This window comes from Leiobunum rupestre, chromosome 7 (genome assembly GCF_980474605.1).
Source record: "Leiobunum rupestre chromosome 7, qqLeiRupe1.1.hap1, whole genome shotgun sequence".
In the NCBI taxonomy this organism is placed as follows: Eukaryota; Metazoa; Arthropoda; class Arachnida; order Opiliones; family Sclerosomatidae; genus Leiobunum; species Leiobunum rupestre.
Genome location: NC_143390.1, coordinates 19,702,032 through 19,722,336, shown reverse-complemented (window position 1 = coordinate 19,722,336; position 20,305 = coordinate 19,702,032). Strand labels below are relative to the sequence as shown.

Genomic DNA, 20,305 nt, shown 5'->3' with positions numbered 1-20,305 from the left:
ATAGCTACGTGAACCGACCTATTTTTTTGAAAAACTACCAAACATGGTAGTGATTGCGGCAAAATTACGGTACGTAGGGAGTTGAAAATCAAAAAAAGATTGCCACCGCTAAAAAGCTAAGATTTTAAGCTACAAAATACGTAAAGAAAAAAGTTGTTTATGGGAGACCTAAATAACCAAAATCAAGATTCAATTTTAAGTTATTTCAACTTGCTACGTAAGTTCCAAAACTTCGCACACGTGTCGCAGCAAACTGTAACGTTTGTTTCTAGTTTCTACCCTTAGATATTCCTTTTTTACGGATTAAGTCGTGGGCTTATCAGATTATAAACAGATAAACTAAAGATTTGGTCTGCTACAAACTTCCAAAATATCGTCTAGTCACAGTATACAGGGTGATAACTAAAAAACGATACAGAGCCAATTACTCAAAATGTGTTTTATGAAAGAATTTGAAATTTGCAGGTTACATAGAGGGTGCAGGGGGACAAATGACAATGGAAATTTCAATGACCTTGAACCAGGTCTTCAAGGTCATTCAAATTTTATCTCTAGAATCGTTAGGATTAAAAGAATGGTTCCAATTAGAAATGTGTTCTACGTTTAATTTTAAGTCTAAACAGCTTTGACCCGATCTAATTTGACTAATGGGAAGCCGAGAAATGTAAGACCAAAAACCATAAGGTCGTGTGTGGTATTCTAATCAAGACACGACCTTTAAGGGCTTATAAATCGAAAACTACCAGATGTAATGAATCAAAATTGTCGTGAAACTCTAAACTGAGTTCGTAAATTGTAACTTGTGATGACCTTGAAACATTAGTTCAAGGTCATTCAAAATTTATCTCGAGAACCATTTTGCAATAAACGAACTTAAGAATGGTTCTAATTAGGAAAATGCCCGCCAAGGTTTTTTAAGTCACATTACTTTTTACCCGAGGTAAATATACCAATAAAACTCCAAAATATACGTTAATTAATTGATTTAAGACGTACCAAGTACTTTTATTAACATTTTTTTAGTTTAAATGTTTTAAACACAAAAGAAACTAAATAAGTAATTGAAATAAATTCTAAAGTTAGAATTGGGGGTACCGTGAAACGGCTAGTGGCCAAGGCGAGCCTACAGGCAACGAAAACCTCCCAAATACAAAAACCTGAAGAAATGTTCATGTGGTGTACACAAAATGTTAAAAACATCCACTTTAGCTGTTTAGACGTAAAATTAAACGTAGAACACATTTCGAATTGGAACCATTCTTTTAATCCTAACGATTCTAGAGATAAAATTTGAATGACCTTGAAGACCTGGTTCAAGGTCATTGAAATTTCCATTGTCATTTGTCCCCCTGCACCCTCTATGTAACCTGCAAATTTCAAATTCTTTCATAAAACACATTTTGAGTAATTGGCTCTGTATCGTTTTTTAGTTATCACCCTGTATACTGTGACTAGACGATATTTTGGAAGTTTGTAGCAGACCAAATCTTTAGTTTATCTGTTTATAATCTGATAAGCCCACGACATAATCCGTAAAAAAGGAATATCTAAGGGTAGAAACTAGAAACAAACGTTACAGTTTGCTGCGACACGTGTGCGAAGTTTTGGAACTTACGTAGCAAGTTGAAATAACTTAAAATTGAATCTTGATTTTGGTTATTTAGGTCTCCCATAAACAACTTTTTTCTTTACGTATTTTGTAGCTTAAAATCTTAGCTTTTTAGCGGTGGCAATCTTTTTTTGATTTTCAACTCCCTACGTACCGTAATTTTGCCGCAATCACTACCATGTTTGGTAGTTTTTCAAAAAAATAGGTCGGTTCACGTAGCTATAACTCAAAAACTAAATTCCTGAGATTTCTTTCAGCGCTATTTTCGTGTTCATTGGGTCCATTTAACATAATATCAACTCTCATATTTATCTCCGATTTAATATCTTGGCGACAACATCATCTTTAGTATACCTCAAAAAACGAAATTTCAGTTAAAATCGCCATTTTCAAATATTTTTTATTAAAAACCTAATTTACATATTTCGGGAAAAAACTTCCTAGTTACTCACTGTTACCTATATTTATAGTATAAAAAGTTTCGTGGGTCTATCTTGAATACGTTTTGAGTTATTCGTACGCACATACCAAGATTTTCGGCATTTCGAAAATGTACACCCTAGACATCATTTTTTCAAAAAATCATATTTTAAAAACTACGTTGAATTTTGGGCTAAAAATATGTATTTCCCACTAAAACTATCTATATTACTAACGTGTAAAGTAACGTCGAAATCGCGGATGGTGCCGTGGGAAAATGTTTCCGAAAACGGGTGATTTGGCATGGAATTACCCTTAAGTTCAATATCTTTCAAATTACCGTGGGACCTTTCAATTGGTGTCGAAACCGTGTTTGCATCTTGCATATTGAAACGATGGAGAATCTGTCTGACGTACGATTCTTGATTTATAAAAATAGAACCATCTTCAAGACGTGAGATTTGAATGCCAAGGAATAGTTCAGTTGTTGCACTGTTAAAAATTGCTGTTAAAATTTACAGGAATTTACCTGGCAGAAAATTACCAGGAAAATTCCTGTAAAATTACAGGTATTTTTTCCTGTAACCGTAGCAAGTAAAAACCTGTTCTAGACACGAGAAATACAAAGTACCATTAACAGCAAATTTTAAATTGCTGTTGTTCCAACATGAAATTTCCCATTACGTTTACGGTAATTTAACAATAGAACTTTATTATCCTGTTGTCGCGAAAATTATGCTGGGGCTATAGGCCTACCCAAAATTAATTCCAAATATTAATTACTACATGATAATTGTACATTTTAAATTTAAATTATAGATAAAACTAAATTATTGATGAACTTTTTTATTTGAAAAACATGATACAGCAATTGAATCAAATCAGGTTATGTGAACAAAATTTTTAAAACATCAAAAAGTGCATAAACCTCACCAAGATTGTTTTTACTAAAAATACTTATACAATTTATAAAATTTAAAGTTCAAATTTTCAAATCAATTAATAAAATAAAATCTGTCAACGTTCGTTAACACTTGTATTTCGGTGAAATTAAATTATAAACGTGAATTTTCTGCTATTTAATACTCTAAGGGTTAGGTTTTCTTCTTCCTGTCACCCTTTAAATTTACTTTCCTTCCACACAAATATACTGGTGGTAGGCCAACTGCAGAAAACGTTGGCCTACCACCAGGGTATTTGTGCGGCAGGTAAGTAAATTTAAAGGGTAACAGGCAGAAAAAAAAGACCTTTAATTTAATTTAACAATTGATGTTTTTTGAAATTATCAGCTTCAGCTTCCTTGTTTGATTGCCATTGATGGAGATACTTAAATTCTTCATACAAAATCACAATTATTGAACCAAAAACATATGCACATTAAGCATAGTCATTAAGATTTTAGGCAGGTTCTTTCAGCGGTAGTGATTAAAATACAATTACAATTATTTTTAGTAAAAAAGTTTAAATAGATGACCAAATTTCAAACTCAATTTTAAAAAGGGAGCTAAATGGATTTTTTTTTCTCCTAGCTTACTCAATGGGTGACCACAGACTAAGATAGATAATTTTTGAAGATATTTAAAGGCAACTTCTCTTACATTTCACCCAGAATCACATTTATTGAATAAAGAAAATGTAATCCCCTACTTCAAGACTTGGGCAAGGTGGTTTTTTAGAGGTGTTAAAACAGTAACTTAAATTTTAAAATAAGTGAAATTTTGGTGGTATACACGCTAGAGCTTTTTTTTTTCAATTTGATACCATCACTTAAAAACAACTTTGAAAAAGTCTGAATAACTATGTAAAGTAATAAAAGGGTGGTTAAATATTTTTGGATTCAATAATTGTGATTTAGGGCAAACCAAATTGAATATATTAAAGTTATCGTAGTGAAATAAAATAGTTTCCTTTAAATGCAGCTGAAAAGAAACATCATTAGTTTGTGTTCACCCATTGAATACGGTAGCAGACCTGTGTAAAATTTTCACTTCGCCAACTTTTTAAAATAAAAAAGTGGTTAAATATCTTTTGGGCCAATAATTGTGGTTCTGGGTTAAAAAAAAATCTTAGATAACAGTATTAAGTTGGTTAAATAAAATTTTTCATCTGCTACCATACCCAATGGTCACACATAGACTAACAAAGATAATTTTTAACTATATTTAAAGGCAACTTCCCTTACATTTCACTGTAAAAACATTGAAACTTCCTTCACTGCCATAACTTTATTATATGCAGTTTTATATTCCAGAATCACAATTATTGAAGATAAAAAAATACGTAACCACCTTAAAATTACCCAACACAGGTATTCAGACTTTGGCAAGGTTGTTTTTAAGTGATGGTGTTCAATTTAAAAAAAAATTACTTCAGCTTTTAAATAAGATTTTATTTTTGATCCACCCTATATCATTTACATATCATTTTTTTTATTCTAATTTAACCCTCACTTTAAAAACTTTGCAAGTCTGAATAGCTGTGTAGAGTACTATTAACAGAGATAATTATTTCTTGGTTCAGTTAATGTGATGATTCGAGTGAAAAATTTGCATATGTTAAAGTTATTGGATTGAAGGAAACTTCAGTGTTTTCAGGGTGATAATTAAGGGAAGTTGTCTTTCAATATAGTTGAAAATTATCTTTTTCAGTCTGTGGTCACCCATTAAATATGTTAGGAAGTGAAAAAAAATTCATTTAGCAAGCTTTTCTTAAATTTGGGTATCCACCCTGTATCATTTAAAAGCTCGAGCATTTTTTTTTCAAATTAATTTTAACCATATCTTAAAACAAGCTTCCCTAAGTCTGACTAGCTTTGTAAGGTAATAATAAAATAGCGAAATATTTTTTGGGTTTAATAATTGTGATTCTTATTGAAAATTTTGCATATATTACAGAATTAGGCTGGCTAATTTTATTTTCACCTGCTACCATTCTCAATGGGTGAACATAGAATAACAAAGGTAATTTTCCACTATATGTAAAGCCAACTTTCCTTACATTTCACTATGAAAACACTGAAGCTTCTTTCAATGCGATAACTTTATTACATGCAATTTTTTTCCCCAGAATTACAATTATTGAATCGAACAAAATATGTAACCACCTTAGAATTACCCAACACAGTTATTCAGACTTGGGCATGGTTGTTTTTTAAGTGATGGTGTTCAATTTAAAAAAAATTACTTCAGCTTTTAAATAAGATTTTTTTTTGGATCCACCCTATATCATTTATATAAAACCTGAAATAATTTTTTTTTTTATTCTAATTCAACCATCACTTTAAAAACCTTGTGCAAGTCAGAGTAGTTGTGTAGAGTACTAATAACGTAGATAAATATTTCTTGGTTCAGTTATGTGTAGGGAAGCTTGTTTTAAGATTTGGTTAAAATGAATTTGGAAAAAATGCTTGAGCTTTTAAATATATGATAAAGGGTGGATACCAAAATTTCAAAATAAAATTTAATAAAAGCTTGCTATATGAAATTTTTCACTTCCTAACATATTAATTGGGTGAACTCAGATTTAAAAAGATAATTTTCAACTATATTTTACGGCAACTTCCCTTAAATTTCACCCTGAAAACACTAGTTTCCTGCAATCCAATAACTTTGACTTATGCAAATTTTTCACTCAGAATCATCACATTAAATGTGATCCAATCTGTATCGTAAATTTAAAAGCTCAAGCAATTTTTTTTTCCAAATTCATTTTTAACTTATCTTAAAACAAGCTTCCCTTAGTCTGACTAGCTCTGTAGGGTAATAATAAAATAGCTAAATATTTTTTGGATTCAATAATTTTGATTCTGAGTGAAAACTTTGCATATATTACAGTATTAGTTTGGCTAATTAATTTTGTTTCATCTGCTACCATACTCAATGGGTGAACATAGAATAACAAAGGTAATTTTCCACTATATTTAAAGCCAACTTCCCTTACATTTCACTATGAAAACACTGAAGCTTCTTTCAATGTGATAACTTAATTGCATGCAATTGTTTTCCCAGAATTACAATTATTGAATCGATAAATTACCCAACGCAGCTTATCAGACTTGGGCAAGGTTGTTTTTAAGTGATGGTGTTAAATAACAAAATATACTTCAGCTTTTGAATAAGATTTTTTTCTATCCTACCTATATAATTCATATAAAAGCTGAAGTAATTTATCCATTCAATCCAACAAGCATTAAAAAACCAGGTTCAAGTCAGAATAGCTGTGCAAAGTACTAATAACGTAGAAAATGTTTTTGGTTCAATTGACCTGATGAAAAATTTTCATATGGTAAAGTTACTGGACTGATGGAAGGTTCAGTGTTTTCAGAGCGAAGTCTTCTGTTCACCCACTGAATATGTTAACCAGTGAAAAAATTTAATTTAGCCAGCTTTTACTAAATTTAAGTTTGAAATTTTGGTATCCATCATCGTGTAAGATATACTTAAAAGCTATAGCAAATTTTTTCCAAATTCATTTGAATCATAACTTAAAACAACCTTCCCTAAGTCTGACTAGGGTAATAATATAATATAATAGCTATGCTAAATATTTTTAGTTTCAATAATTGAGATTCTGGGTGAAATATTTGTATATATTACAGTATTAAGTTGGCTAAGTGTTTTTTTAACTGCTATTTTGCTTCAAAGTGATAGCTATAATATATATAAATTTATCACTCAGAATCATAATTAAAGTTATAAATTATAGCGTTTAACGGGATAATTTAAAAATTGACGCGTTATTGAGTTAAGCCTAGGCGATTTGTTTATACCAATCAAGCATAAATAAATACATTCTTGACCAAATACACAATACAAATATCTACTTAACTAAAATGGCCTTATTATTAACTTAATTATTACTTTAAATAATGAAATTTAAAATTATACTCAATATTTTGTATTTGATGATAATTTGTGTTCCGTGATACGATCATCTTCAATTGCACCACAGCAAAGCCGTTACACTTTGAAACTAGTGAAAACTGCAACCTCCACAAGATGGCGGGCTCAAGCCGTCGGTGTATCGGGCAACTGGGCTGTACGTACGTTTCATGGTAGTCAATGCCTTCCTGTTGTAAGTATCCCCGGATAACAAGTCTGGCTTTATAACGAGCGATGGTGTTGTTAGCATGAAGCTTGACACGAAAGACCCATCGATTAGACAGAGCCTTTTTTCCCTTCGGTAAATCCACCAACGTCCACGTCTCATTCTCAGCCAATGAAAGAATTTCGTCGTCCATTGCGTCAGTCCAGTCTTTTGATTTCTCCGAATTGACAGCTTCAAAGTAAGTAGAAGGCTCTTCGATCTCTGCAACCATAGCTTCGAATAGTCGTTGGGACATTTTACTTGTATGATGGTCTCGCCGCTTGATGGGATAAGGTATCGCTATCTTTGGTGCCACGTCCTCATGACCAGATGAAGTGGCAGCGACGGTATTGTTCGAACCGTCCTCGTCGGCAGAATGACCAGATGAAATGGCAGCGACGGTATTGTTCGAACCGTCCTCGTCGTCAGAATGACCGGCGTCTTCCGAGTCCTGATGTTCGTAAGGACCAGTGCTTCTGAAAGAACTGGTTAACTCTGGTTCGAAAACAACATCTCTACTGCATACAAGCCTGTTTGTTTCTTGGATCCAACTCTGAAACCATCAACATCATTGTTATATCCAACGAAAAAACTACATATGCCTTTTGGATCCCATTTACGACGCCGTGCATCAGATGTTTTGACGTAACACACAGTGCCAAATACTTTAAAGTCGTGTACTCTGGGTAGCTTGCCATGAAAAAGTTCATACAACGAAGTTTAAAAAAGGTATAATATAAAAAAAAATGTAAACAATACGACCTATACGATAATAGATGTTCAGGGAAATATGTAAATATATTTATTTATTTTTATTTCCTTTAACAATCCTAAGGTAAAGAATGGATGCCGCCCACCATCAGGAGACCCGGGTGGGAAAACTAATATAAAAGCTGTTGAGGCCATGTAATTTTCTATCGTTTGATATATAATTTACCATCCTATGTTAAATAGTGGGCACCGCCCACCCTTAGGATACGCGGGTGGGCAAACCAATACAAAAGTTGTTGAGGCCATGTGATTTCCTCTCTTTATATAAATAAAATACCATCCTAAGTTGAAGGATTAAAACTTGGGCACCACCCACACTCAGGAGACCCGGGTGGGCAAAGCAATACAAAAGCTGATGAGGCCATGTGATTTCCTATCGTCTGATATAGAATTTACCATCCTATGTTAAAGAGTGTGCACCGCCCAGCCTCAGGATACGCCGCATACGCGGGTGGGCAAACCAATACAAAGGCTGTTGTGCCCATGTGATTAAATTTCCTATCGTATGATATATAATTTAACATCCTTTGTTCTTTAACACGAATAGGGACTTGGCAGCATGACGTCACGCCATACCTTTGGCCATGGCCGCCATGCTGGTATAAATTTTTTTACGCGGGGCAAATTTACAAATCATCTTATAACAATCAAGATATCAAAATAAGCTGCCTTTTGATTAACGGATTACGTGAAAACACACATTTTAACATCTTTTAATTCCTAAACTGGAGCGTCTAGACTAATTTAATTTCAGTTTGAACTGCATGCTTACCTCCATGAACATGTTAGTGTTTAACAAATAAATTGAAATACATAAGTAAATAAATTAAAATTATTACTTTGAAAATTAGCCGTCAGTTCTTTGATTGATGATTTAAATCCGAGTAATGTTGAGAGATAACTTTTAGTTTTCTAACTCGAAAAGTACACTTAAGAAAAAATCACACTAAATATCAAATCAAAATAAAAACTCAAATTAGTCGAGGACCACCATTAGAAAATGGCGGTTGTTTAGGAACTCTTCTAAACGAATAATGTAAAATAAGATCGTATGCGAAGTTTATATATAAGCCCTTTCCTGGAACTTCTTTAAAAAGGCGCGAAAAAATAGTGCGATTTCCGCCCAATTTCCATTATAATACATTCCACTCGGCTCTGGCTAAACCAAATATCGGTATTCTCGGACCATAATGTAATACCGCGATGGTGGGGCTTTCCCGCACGAAATCCCTGAGTCACCTGTAATTTCCGCTAAAGAAGAGTCAATTTTAACAGGGGGGGGGGTAGATTTTAAATAAAATAATTTTTCGTCTCTTTTTGGTCACTTTCGAGTTGTTTCTGTCCAAATAGAGTACCCGTGTGATATATTATAAATTATTCAAAAACAGCTTTTTCAAAGCTTTAATTAAATTGTTAGCCGTTATGCAACGACTGCTGTTTACAAGCCTTTGCCCTTTGGATCACTGTAAGTACCCGCATTGAACAATTTGGTGTCCGTATCGTTATTGTTTTAATGTATAAGATATTTTTATTCAAAACTTCAATGTAGTTTAAAATATTTTCGTTTGTATTGTTTGACATGTGCGGGAAGATTTTGATTTTAGTCTTTATAACCAATTACGATTTTATTCGCACACTTTTTTAGGGAAATAAACCTCAAAATTGGTTCCGTGTGGACTACCGCTAAAGTGGTGGACGACATCAATGGAAATGAAACCACATTGGAAGTCTGGAGAGCCACGGGGGAAAGTAAACTTTCTCCGAAGGTTCTAACCGGAAGTCTCTGTCATCTTGGATAGGCACAGTTTACGGTGACCAGTCGAACCGGACGTAATGTTTCCGCGCCATTTTCGGTGACAACTGATTTGATAAATTTGTCACCGAACTTCTTAAGTAAGACCCATTCCATTTTAAAAAGACAAGTTAAAATAGCGCTTCAAAACATGCGGGGGAAATTGTAGTAGTGTAGCCGTAGTTTCATTGTGTAGAACCTACACTTAGCTACAAGTTATTATCCTACAACTAATTACTAGGCTAAATACCTTCTAAAATCCAATTAGTTATAATTTAATGTTTTTAGCAATTTAAAATTTAAAATCATTTCTTTAATGTATTAGGCAAAACTTTGTATATGAAGCTATTCCCACATGAAAAACGAGGATTGGAGCAGAAAGATATGAACGTGCCCAAGAAAAGAAATACAACATCAACGTAAGTATTAATATATATATACTATATATATTTCCTACCAAAACGGATCGTTATCCGGTTTTGAGATCTGTGAGAATACCTTTATTAATAATCACGAGCACATGCTCGAGCCAGCCTCTAATGTTTTACCGAAACACAACTCCGGGACGTCATTTTCGGATTTTTCAGGGAGGGAAATTAGTGTCCGGAACAGTGTTCCCGGGTGGTAAATACCACCTGACATTTATTGTGGCAAATAGTGGCAAAAAGTGACATGGCAAATAATGATTTTTAGTGACAAATTGACATATAGTGGCAAATATTAGAAAAAGTAAAAATACTAATAAATGTTTCGTATGAAATACCATAAAAGCATTTTTAGGCTATTTTTATATTTATTTTATTTTATTCATTGCTAAAAGTTATAGTAAATTAAGTGTTCTAAGAGTACAATTTTTTCCCTATTTGTCACTAAATACCATTATTTGTCAAATTTGCCAATATTTGTCACTATTTACCAGTGACATGGCGTATTTTCGAAAAAAGTTACATTTTAGGAACACTGGTCCGGAAGTTTTTAAAGGGCAAAAACGCGTCAAATTCAATGTTTTTGAAATTTTAATTGAAATAGTTTTTGCATAATTAAAAATAGACAATTAATACATCATATTAAACAGAACGTTTATAATGTAGTTAAATGCAAATTAATTCGTAAACTAGTTTATATAAATTCAGGGGGGCAATGGCCACCTTGCACCACCGAAATGACGTCCCAGACACTACTGATAATAAAAGAAAAAATATTATAATGATTATAATTTCGTTATATTTAACAGGAAAGATACGGATGAAAAGTGTGTTTTAGATTCATTGAATATCAGAAAATCCTTCATCTTAAAAATACAACCAAATATCTTTCACGACGAAAATTTAGCACTGTCCTACTATCGTCTTCTTGACAGTTCATTTGCCGAAGAACTTTTTATTTTCCTAGAGAAAGAGATAACTTACTTTAGCGGACGTATGTCGCGAGTCAGAATACGTGGCGAATGGATAAATATCCCACGCCAACAAGTGGAGTTTGGAAATGACGGACTTGAATATAGTTTCTCCGGTAACACGTTTCCAGCCAAGCCATGGCCTTCCGTACTTCGAGAACTATGTTGAATAGTTTCCACAATTGCCGGGACTGATTACAACTTTGTATTGGTAAATCGATACAAAGATGGGAATAGTTACATAGGGGAGCATCGAGATAACGAATCAGATCTGGATCCGAAAGTACCAATCTCGTCCGTTTCCCTTGGTCAAAAAAGGCAGTTGTTTTTGCTCCGGCACAAGGATTTAGTACGAAAAAAGTCAAGGATAATCAAACCGAAAACTCAACTTGAAACCGGATCTCTACTCATGATGCATCCCCCGACCAATGATTTCTGGTATCATTCGCTACCTCGATCTGCGGCGCTAAAACCACGGTTAAATTTGACTTTTCGAAAACATTTCCGAAAAAAAGAAAAGTAAACAAAATAAAGCAAACAGACTGTTTAAAAAATACCAGTACAATTCTGTAGAAACTTTACAAATTTTTTAAACAATTATGTAATTTTAAAATTACGCCCGAAATATGTTTGGATAAATAAAGACTGTAAAAATAATGTTTTTATTTTCAAAGAGATAAAATTACGATGGAGTAACAACGATCGCGTCATAATTTATTTAATCGAAATTAAAATGTCGGACGTGGTCCGCCTTAAACGCCGTCATTCTGATATTTTAGCGTTGGTTTGAACCTTTATATCCCTTCTGCTGTAGGAGGTGCATTTCTAAATTTTAGAGCAATCGATGGAACACTTATTGAAGTATCATTGACGTTAATTTAAATAAGATTAACCACGTCATAATTTATTTAATCCAAATTAAAATGTCAGACGCGGTCCGCCTTAAACATTTCGTATTTTCGTTTATATAGGAGTTGCATTTTTACATTTGTAAAATTAGACTGACTACCATAATAAATTCCGGCCAATAGATTAAATATGTTTAGTATTTATCTACCTATCTTTAAATTTGGTAAATGGTAATATTCGGTCTGCTATAATCACCCCCACCCAAATTAATTGATCATTACCCTAATAATATTCAAATAATATTAATTTCAATTACTTTTCCTATTCATATTTGATTAAACACGTATTGTAGTATCATTGACGGTAATTTGATTATTAATAATATTATTTCAATCACATTTCCTATGTCAAATTTCAATAAATTAATTGAAACTTCGAAAAACGCGGTCGAAAAATATAAGACACTGGTAGTGTTTTTTGTAATTTATGTTTTTCTCCGTATTTTTAGATAATTTTGGCTTTTTTGGTTATTATTAATAGTAAACAAAGTTTTTAGTGCGTTAGGTAATTTTTCCGTTATGTTATTAAAGTTTTAAAGCATTTTTTAATGTTTTACGCCGTAGTTACGACCATAGCTTTATTCGGTTTCGTCGGGTACTCCACGGCATCGTAAATATTATCTTTTCCAACTTTTAGAATTCTGGCAGATTGACGTCGTTGATAAAATTCCACGGGTGAAAAAACGTTCGGGCGAATTGACGAAATATGCAAACTAATCCACAAAGAAAATAACACGTAATTCCTAAAAGATATACCTCTACTACGACAAAGTATGCCATATTACATTAATAAAGGTAGGCGCAAGAATTATACTTAAATTTAGTTTTGTTCAATTATGAAGACGAACATTATTACATTTGAGTATTTTAAACTAAGCCTTGTACACGAAAAAACCACAAGCGTGACATCGCCAGTACCAGGGGAAAGCCGCGAAATATTAATTTTACGTTACAGTAGGGTACACGACAAAACAACATTGACCTATGGACCTATCTTTATAATAAAACATTTTGATGTGCTTTTAAACAATAATTAAAAAAAGGAAATAATGTCTTCAATTAACAAACACTTTTTAAAAATATTTATAATTAACAACGCAGGAATAAAAAAGCACTAAAACATAAATAATTGCATACAAATTAAAACAACTAAAACAGATGGCGCGATAGTTCCAGTAAAAAAAAAACAAAAATATTGTTTAAATTACACTCGTAAACGTGGTCAATCGAATAATAAAATAACTTTAGTGGGGGAGTTTATAGCAGAGGAAATATAAACGATGTAATACTACCACTACGACCATTTAATTTAAAATTGCCACCACTTAAATATCACTAATACATTTTGCCGACTGAAACATAATGCATTAATGTATTTTAAACTGTATTAAAATCAAATATTGACATTGTATAATTTTGAATGGTGGTAATTGTAAATAATTTAGAACTAATCATAGAATTATTACTAAAATTAGAAAAACAGAATGTGAGTTTTAGTGATTCACAAATTTTAAAAAGTGTGTGGAAATTATTATACAGATGACTGGGACATGTAACTCCGGTTTTTGCTGAACTATAATTTGTTACGTTGTTGTAATAAATAATTTTTACCCTTTCCAGTGTGATTTCTACATTTTCCAGAGCGATTTCTACCATTTGCAAACCGACTTTTAATTGATATTACAAAAAGGTTTTTATCAAAGCTATTTTATTAGTTAGTGGTTGTTCAAATTTAACTGTTCGATCAATGTCAGTATTTAAATTTTGTACTCTTAAAATATCAGCTTACAAAATCACCATTTAATTCCATATTGTACGCTGCGTTCGTATCTATTTTTAATTTTTTTAAACTTCATTATTATTTACTAGTTAGTTTATTGAAAGTTGATTTATATTTCAGTACTATCAAGTTCCGCAGTGTCACCCGTATTATTATAACCAATATCTAATTAAATTTAAATATAACATGGTTAGTATTTTAATACGAGTTGGCAGCAGCGCAGAATATTTTTTTTTAATATTTGTGCGCTGTTTGACACCATTACCCATTTTTAATATCCCTTCAATAAGGTCCTTTTTACACTTCAGCCCAATTTACAACTGGTTGAACTGAGAAACTTAACGACGAAATATTGGCTTTTCGACATATTATTTCTGATTCGCAGTTTTGCGTGCAACCGAGTACGCGGGGACGAATATTTTCAAATTTAGATAAATATTTTATTTACAGCCAAAGGGGCTCATATTCTAAATACCCCCGATTTAAAATTTTATTGTTTGATATTATAATAAAATCAGCATAAACACTTAAAAGGCTATTAAAATCTTATTTCAGTATTTTCCTAACCAAGGAATAGTTTGAAGGTCCTTAATCCTATTATTCGTACAGTGATAATTCAACCAAAAATTACACAAAGCGAGAGCGAATTTTTCAAAAATGTTAACAGCCATTCTAAAATGTATACAGGGTCTTTTTTTTTGCTCGGAAAAGTGTTTTTTTTTCAAAAACTATTTATAGTACCGATTTCAAATTTGGAAGGTCAATTCTCTATACCGGGGGACATCAGTTTGAGAAATTTGAGCGTTTTCGGTAATGTTTTTCACCAATTTTGAAAAATTATTTTTCGACCACTAGGTGCGAGATAAAAAATTTCTATTATAAAGTTGTAGGCCGTCATCGAAAACCCTTAAAAATTGTTCACTCGACGAAAAACAATTTATTTATCAGTGAAAATTCGAGCTTGAAAAATTTACAAGTTGGTGAAGCCAAATTACGATTGTTTGAAACGATAATTGAAACCGAATTACCTAATCCAGTTGAAACTTTGGTTAAAAAAACGACCGGATTTAAAAAACACGAGGCTATAGGTCAATCCTAAACATGCATTGGGTATTTAAAGGAAAACTTTGGGAGAGTATTATCAGTGTTTGATAATATTTCGAACAATGCCTCGTTATTCAGTAGCTGAGCGTACCGAGATAGTTGCCATTTACAATGGAGAAGCAGCGCAAAACCTTAGAAGAGTGACTGAAATCTTCGCAGAAAGACATCCAAATGGAGCACCATCTGTAAATACAGTAAGACGAGCAATTCACGATTTCAATCAATTTGGTAACTTGCAACCTAGGTTTCGCGGATGGGGTCAACCGGATTTAGACTTCGAGAACAATGTACTCGCGTACTTTGTGGCATATCCTCGTCACAGTTGCGCTAACGCCGCTGCTGATTTGGGTTGTTCTGCAAATCGTGTGTGGAAAATTCTTCGTAAGAATCGCTATCACCCATACAGAGCTACGCTCCACCAAGGACTAATTGACGGAGACCATCAAAGACGTTATGAATTTAGCAACTGGTTACTAAATGCTGTCCAAGAAGATAGACAATTTTTGCGCCATGTTTTGTTCTCCGACGAAGCGTCATTTTCTAGAGATGGGCCATTTAATCATCAAAACAAGCCATCTTTGGTCTGACATCAACCCACATTGGGGTTTTGAATATCATCACCAGGTTCAATTTGAACGGGTCAATGTTTGGGTTGGACTTGTTGGAAACCGTTTGATTGGTCCCTTTTTCCTGCCGACGAACCTCAACGGCCAAAGGTATTTACATTTTCTACAGAACGAACTGAGTGACGCAATCGACGACCTTCCATTGGCTGAAAGATGTCAGTTGTGGTTTCAGCAATATGGCGCCCCTCCGCATTTTTCCCGGCAAGTAACTGAGCACCTCAACAACGAGTTTCCTGAAAGGTGGATAGGGAGAAATGGTCCAGTGCATTGGCCAGCAAGGTCACCTGACCTAACACCGCTGGATTATTTTCTCTGGGGATTCGTTAAAGCAAAGGTATACGCCACGCCCATTGAAACTAGGGAGGAACTCATTAGACGAATAATCAGTGCTTGCCGAGACGTCACACCAGAAATGGTAGAGAAAGCGTTTGAGAACTTAATTGTCCGCGCACAAACCTGTGTTGCAGCCAATGGTGATATTATTGAAAATGTTTTGTAAAAATTTATATGAATAAAATATCTGCATTTAAAAACCAAACGTGTACATTTTTTCAAGTGTGAAAACTCTACTACGTTTGTATTAGACTTGTTCCCTTTTCAATTATCGTTTCAAACAATCGTAATTTGGCTTCACCAACTTGTAAATTTTTCAAGCTCGAATTTTCACTGATAAATAAGTTGTTTTTCGTCGAGTGAACAATTTTTAAGGGTTTTCGATGACGGCCTACAACTTTATAATAGAAATTTTTTATCTCGCACCTAGTGGTCGAAAAATAATTTTTCAAAATTGGTGAAAAACATTACCGAAAACGCTCAAATTTCTCAAACTGATGTCCCCCGGTATAGAGAATTGACCTTCCAAATTTGAAATCGGTACTATAAATAGTTTTTGAAAAAAAACACTTTTCCGAGCAAAAAAAAAGACCCTGTATAAATTTATCAAAATGTAACGACTGGTGCCTTTCCCAATTTGAAATTGAACGCGAAAGCTTAATTATTAATCATATGTTTTCCTTTATTTAAACTAATTGGTTTCCGTTATTTGCCCTCAAATTTCAAAGGCATTTTCGTTGTTTTCTCTGATGTTAGTAAACAATATTTAATTTCATTCCTCACTTCCAGAAGGGGTGACCGCCGAATCCATTTCGTGATTGGTAATCTTGGAATTTCATTGGGCTTAGGCCCTAAAAGCAACGTTTCAAATCCTGCCGGTCGAAACAGCGAGACAGATTCCTAACCCAAAAGAGATTACGCGCAGAACGTAAAGCATGAAACTGGCAAAATGAGCAGCCGAGAAGGGAAGAAACACAAGTGCACTGAGTGCGTCTTTTCCACGAACCATAAGGGATATTTTATTGTTCACAAAAGAAAACATACCGGCGAAAAACCATTTCATTGCGACCAGTGTAATTATGCGTCTGCACGAAAAAGCCATTTGATAATCCACAAAAAAACTCACACGGGCGAAAAACCATTTCAATGTGACCAGTGTAATTACGCGTCTGCACAAAGATCCGGGTTGATTACCCACAAAAGAACTCACACGGGCGAAAAACCATTTCAATGTGACCAGTGTAATTACGCGTCTGCACGAAAACCCGATTTGATTATCCACAAAAAAACTCACACAGGCGAAAAACCATTTCAATGTGACCAGTGTAATTATGCGTCTGCACAAAAATGCAATTTGATTATCCACAAAAGAACTCACTCGGGCGAAAAACCATTTCAATGTGACCAATGTAATTACGCGTCTGCACAAAGAACCGATTTGATTATCCACAAAAGAACCCACACGGGCGAAAAACCATTTCAATGTGACCAGTGTCGTTACGCGTCTGCACGAAAACCCGATTTGATTATCCACAAAAAAACCCACACATGCGAAAAACCATTTCAATGTGACCAATGTAATTACGCGTCTGCACAAAGAGCCAATTTGATTACCCACAAAAGAACTCACACGGACGATAAACCATATCAATGTGACCAGTGTAATTATGCGTCTGCACAAAAATTCAATTTGATTATCCACAAAAGAACTCACACGGGCGAAAAACCATTTCAATGTGACCAGTGTAATTACGCGTCTGCACTCAAAAAACTTTTGATCATCCACAAAAGAACTCACACGGGTGAAAAACCATTTCGATGTGACCAGTGTAATTATGCGTCTGCACAAAAATGCAATTTGATTAACCACAAAAGAACTCACTCGGGCGAAAAACCATTTCAATGTGACCAGTGTAGTTACGCGTCTGCACAAAAATGCAATTTGATTATCCACAAAAGAACTCACTCGGGCGAAAAACAATTTCAATGCGACCAGTGTAGTTACGCGTCTGCACAAAGAACCGATTTGATTATCCACAAAAGAACTCACACCGGCGAAAAACCATTTCAATGTGACCAGTGTAGTGACGCGTCTGCACGAAAACCCGATTTGATTATCCACAAAAAAACCCACACAGGCGAAAAACCATTTCAATGTGACCAGTGTAATTATGCGTCTGCACAAAAATGCAATTTGATTATCCACAAAAGAACTCACACGGGCGAAAAACCATTTCAATGTGACCAGTGTAATTATGCGTCTGCACAAAAATGCAATTTGATAATCCACAAAAGAACTCACACGGGCGAAAAACCATTTCAATGTGACCAGTGCAATTTTGCGTGTTCACGAAAAACCCGGTTGGTTTATCACAAAAGAACTCACACGAGAGAGAAACCAACTGGTAGTCCAAAGCGCGGATACTGGGCCAGATACGACATAAATTTAACTCGCCACAAAAAAGCTTGTCACGCTCAGAGGGCAAGGCCACACAAAGGCCTAATTTGCGACCATAACTTCCCCACGAAAAGTAACTTCCATGTTTTCCTTCGATTTAATGGTCATCCCGCAAACCGAAGTGACGCTTCGACGGGTCACCAACCAGATCCAGGACACCAAACACCGTCACGACCAAGGCTGATTGAGAGCCTTTGTCGTCAATGGGGAGTTCGTTCTTGCTCGGTGCAGCTTCGACGCGTCTCCAATGAATTAATTGAAGGTGGCACCGAAATCCCCGACTCCGCCCACTTCGTTCAACCCGAAGTTCCCGACCCCGACCCTGACGCAAACCTAACCTCGACCCTACCCGTTAAGAGGGAAGTGGTCCTTGGCACTGAAAGACTCTCAGTCGATGTCAGCGCCATCAAAAAAGAGCCCCTTTATGACTACATGGAATTTGTTGGTGTTCCGTCGGTCGTCAAATTAGAAGAGTTGGGAGGTTGGCCAATTGGAGATAACAACCAGGGTGTCTCAATGAACGCGAAAACTCTGGTCAAAGTTGAATGCGGTTCTGAAGAACGAAACTTCTGAATTTTAGAACCAAACCTACTAAACACGAGGTTATTTGTCAATTTAATATCATCTTCGTATTTGTTCCAACTAATTTATACGTGTTGGCTTTTTCAGACATCGTTCATAAATTCAACGAGACTGCTTGCTTTTTTTCTTACCAAAACATTCAGTTTCATTTTTATCAAAATGATCCAAATAAAAGTGTTTTCCCGAAGATCGAGTGTTTTTTCTTAGATCAGTCCTCGTAGCAATCAATTTCTGTTCTAGAAGGCGATATTTTGGAGGCGGTAACAAAGTATTAAACCTCAAAATTTAGAACAACACCTCTCAATTTAGAACGACACCTCCTAATTTAGAACGAAATAACTCAATTCTTAGCAGACGAAATATGTAATGACACTACCGCCATTCGCAACACTATTTATTTATTTGAAAAACTATCTGCAAAGCCAAGAAGCTGACTTGTGCGCGAAAAAACACAGAAAACAAAAGTAAACAAGACCGTAATATTAGTTCCACATCGGTGTATTCGGGTGGACAAACCCATACAACTTTAGTAGATACGGATAGGCAAACTAATACAAAAGCTGTTGAGGCTACGTGATTTCTTGTTGTTTGATATATAAATTGGCATCCTTGTTAAGAATAAAACTAATCAAACAACTGCCTCGATTAAAGTAATGCAAAGGAATGTTTATTCACAAAAACCTGAATGAGTATTTATACAACGAAGTTTAAAAAAGGTATAATATAAAAAACAATGTAAACAATACGACCTATACGAAAATAGATGTTCAGGGAAATATGTAAATATATTTCTTTCTTTTTATTTCCTTCAATATTTCCCCTTGAACTATATTTTAGTAACATCTGAACTTGGAATTTCCAAAACCATTCCGAGTAGGGATCGTAGCTTTTCCAAGGTCTGACGTGTGACGGCTTTAGTGAGGAGGTCGGCCACTTGATCCGACCCTGGTACATGTTCAACTTGAAGCTCTCCCTTGATATACCTTTCCCGGATAAAGTGATAACGCACATCTATGTGCTTAGTTTTTTGGTGAAATTCGGGATTTTTGATCAACCTGATGGCGCTGATGTTGTCCAGTTGAAGGAGTAGAATACTTGTTAGTGGGGAGATGTCACGGAACAGAGTTTTAAGCCAGACAAGTTCTTTTACCGCTTCACTTGCCGCCATGTATTCGGCTTCGGTTGAAGATATCGCCACTGATCTTTGCATACGGCTTGTCCATGATATTGCTCCATTACTGTACAAAAAGGCCATCCCACTCACTGATCTACGAGTATCAATATCCGTCCCATGATCTGAGTCGCTAAACGCCTCCAAGGTCCCAGGTTTATGATTAGCTCGATACAGGATTCCCATCTTAAGTGTCCCTTTAAGATAGCGAAAAATTATTTTTACCATCATCCAATGTATAGCGGTTGCCCTGTCCAGAAAGCGTGATAC

General features: G+C 34.6%; 1 protein-coding gene and 1 pseudogene across 1 annotated transcript; both read left to right on the top strand.

The window, feature by feature from the left end:
* Positions 1-9,088: 9,088 nt before the first annotated feature.
* On the top strand, positions 9,089-11,596 carry LOC149935059 (DNA oxidative demethylase ALKBH2-like; annotated as a pseudogene).
* Positions 11,597-12,709: 1,113 nt separating this feature from the next.
* LOC149935058 (uncharacterized) lies at positions 12,710-18,855 on the top strand. The gene is made up of 2 exons (XM_090153519.1): positions 12,710-12,776; positions 16,614-18,855. Exon 2 carries the CDS (start codon positions 16,774-16,776, stop codon positions 18,853-18,855), a length of 2,082 nt encoding a protein of 693 aa, XP_090009645.1. The 5' UTR covers positions 12,710-12,776; positions 16,614-16,773.
* Positions 18,856-20,305: the final 1,450 nt, after the last annotated feature.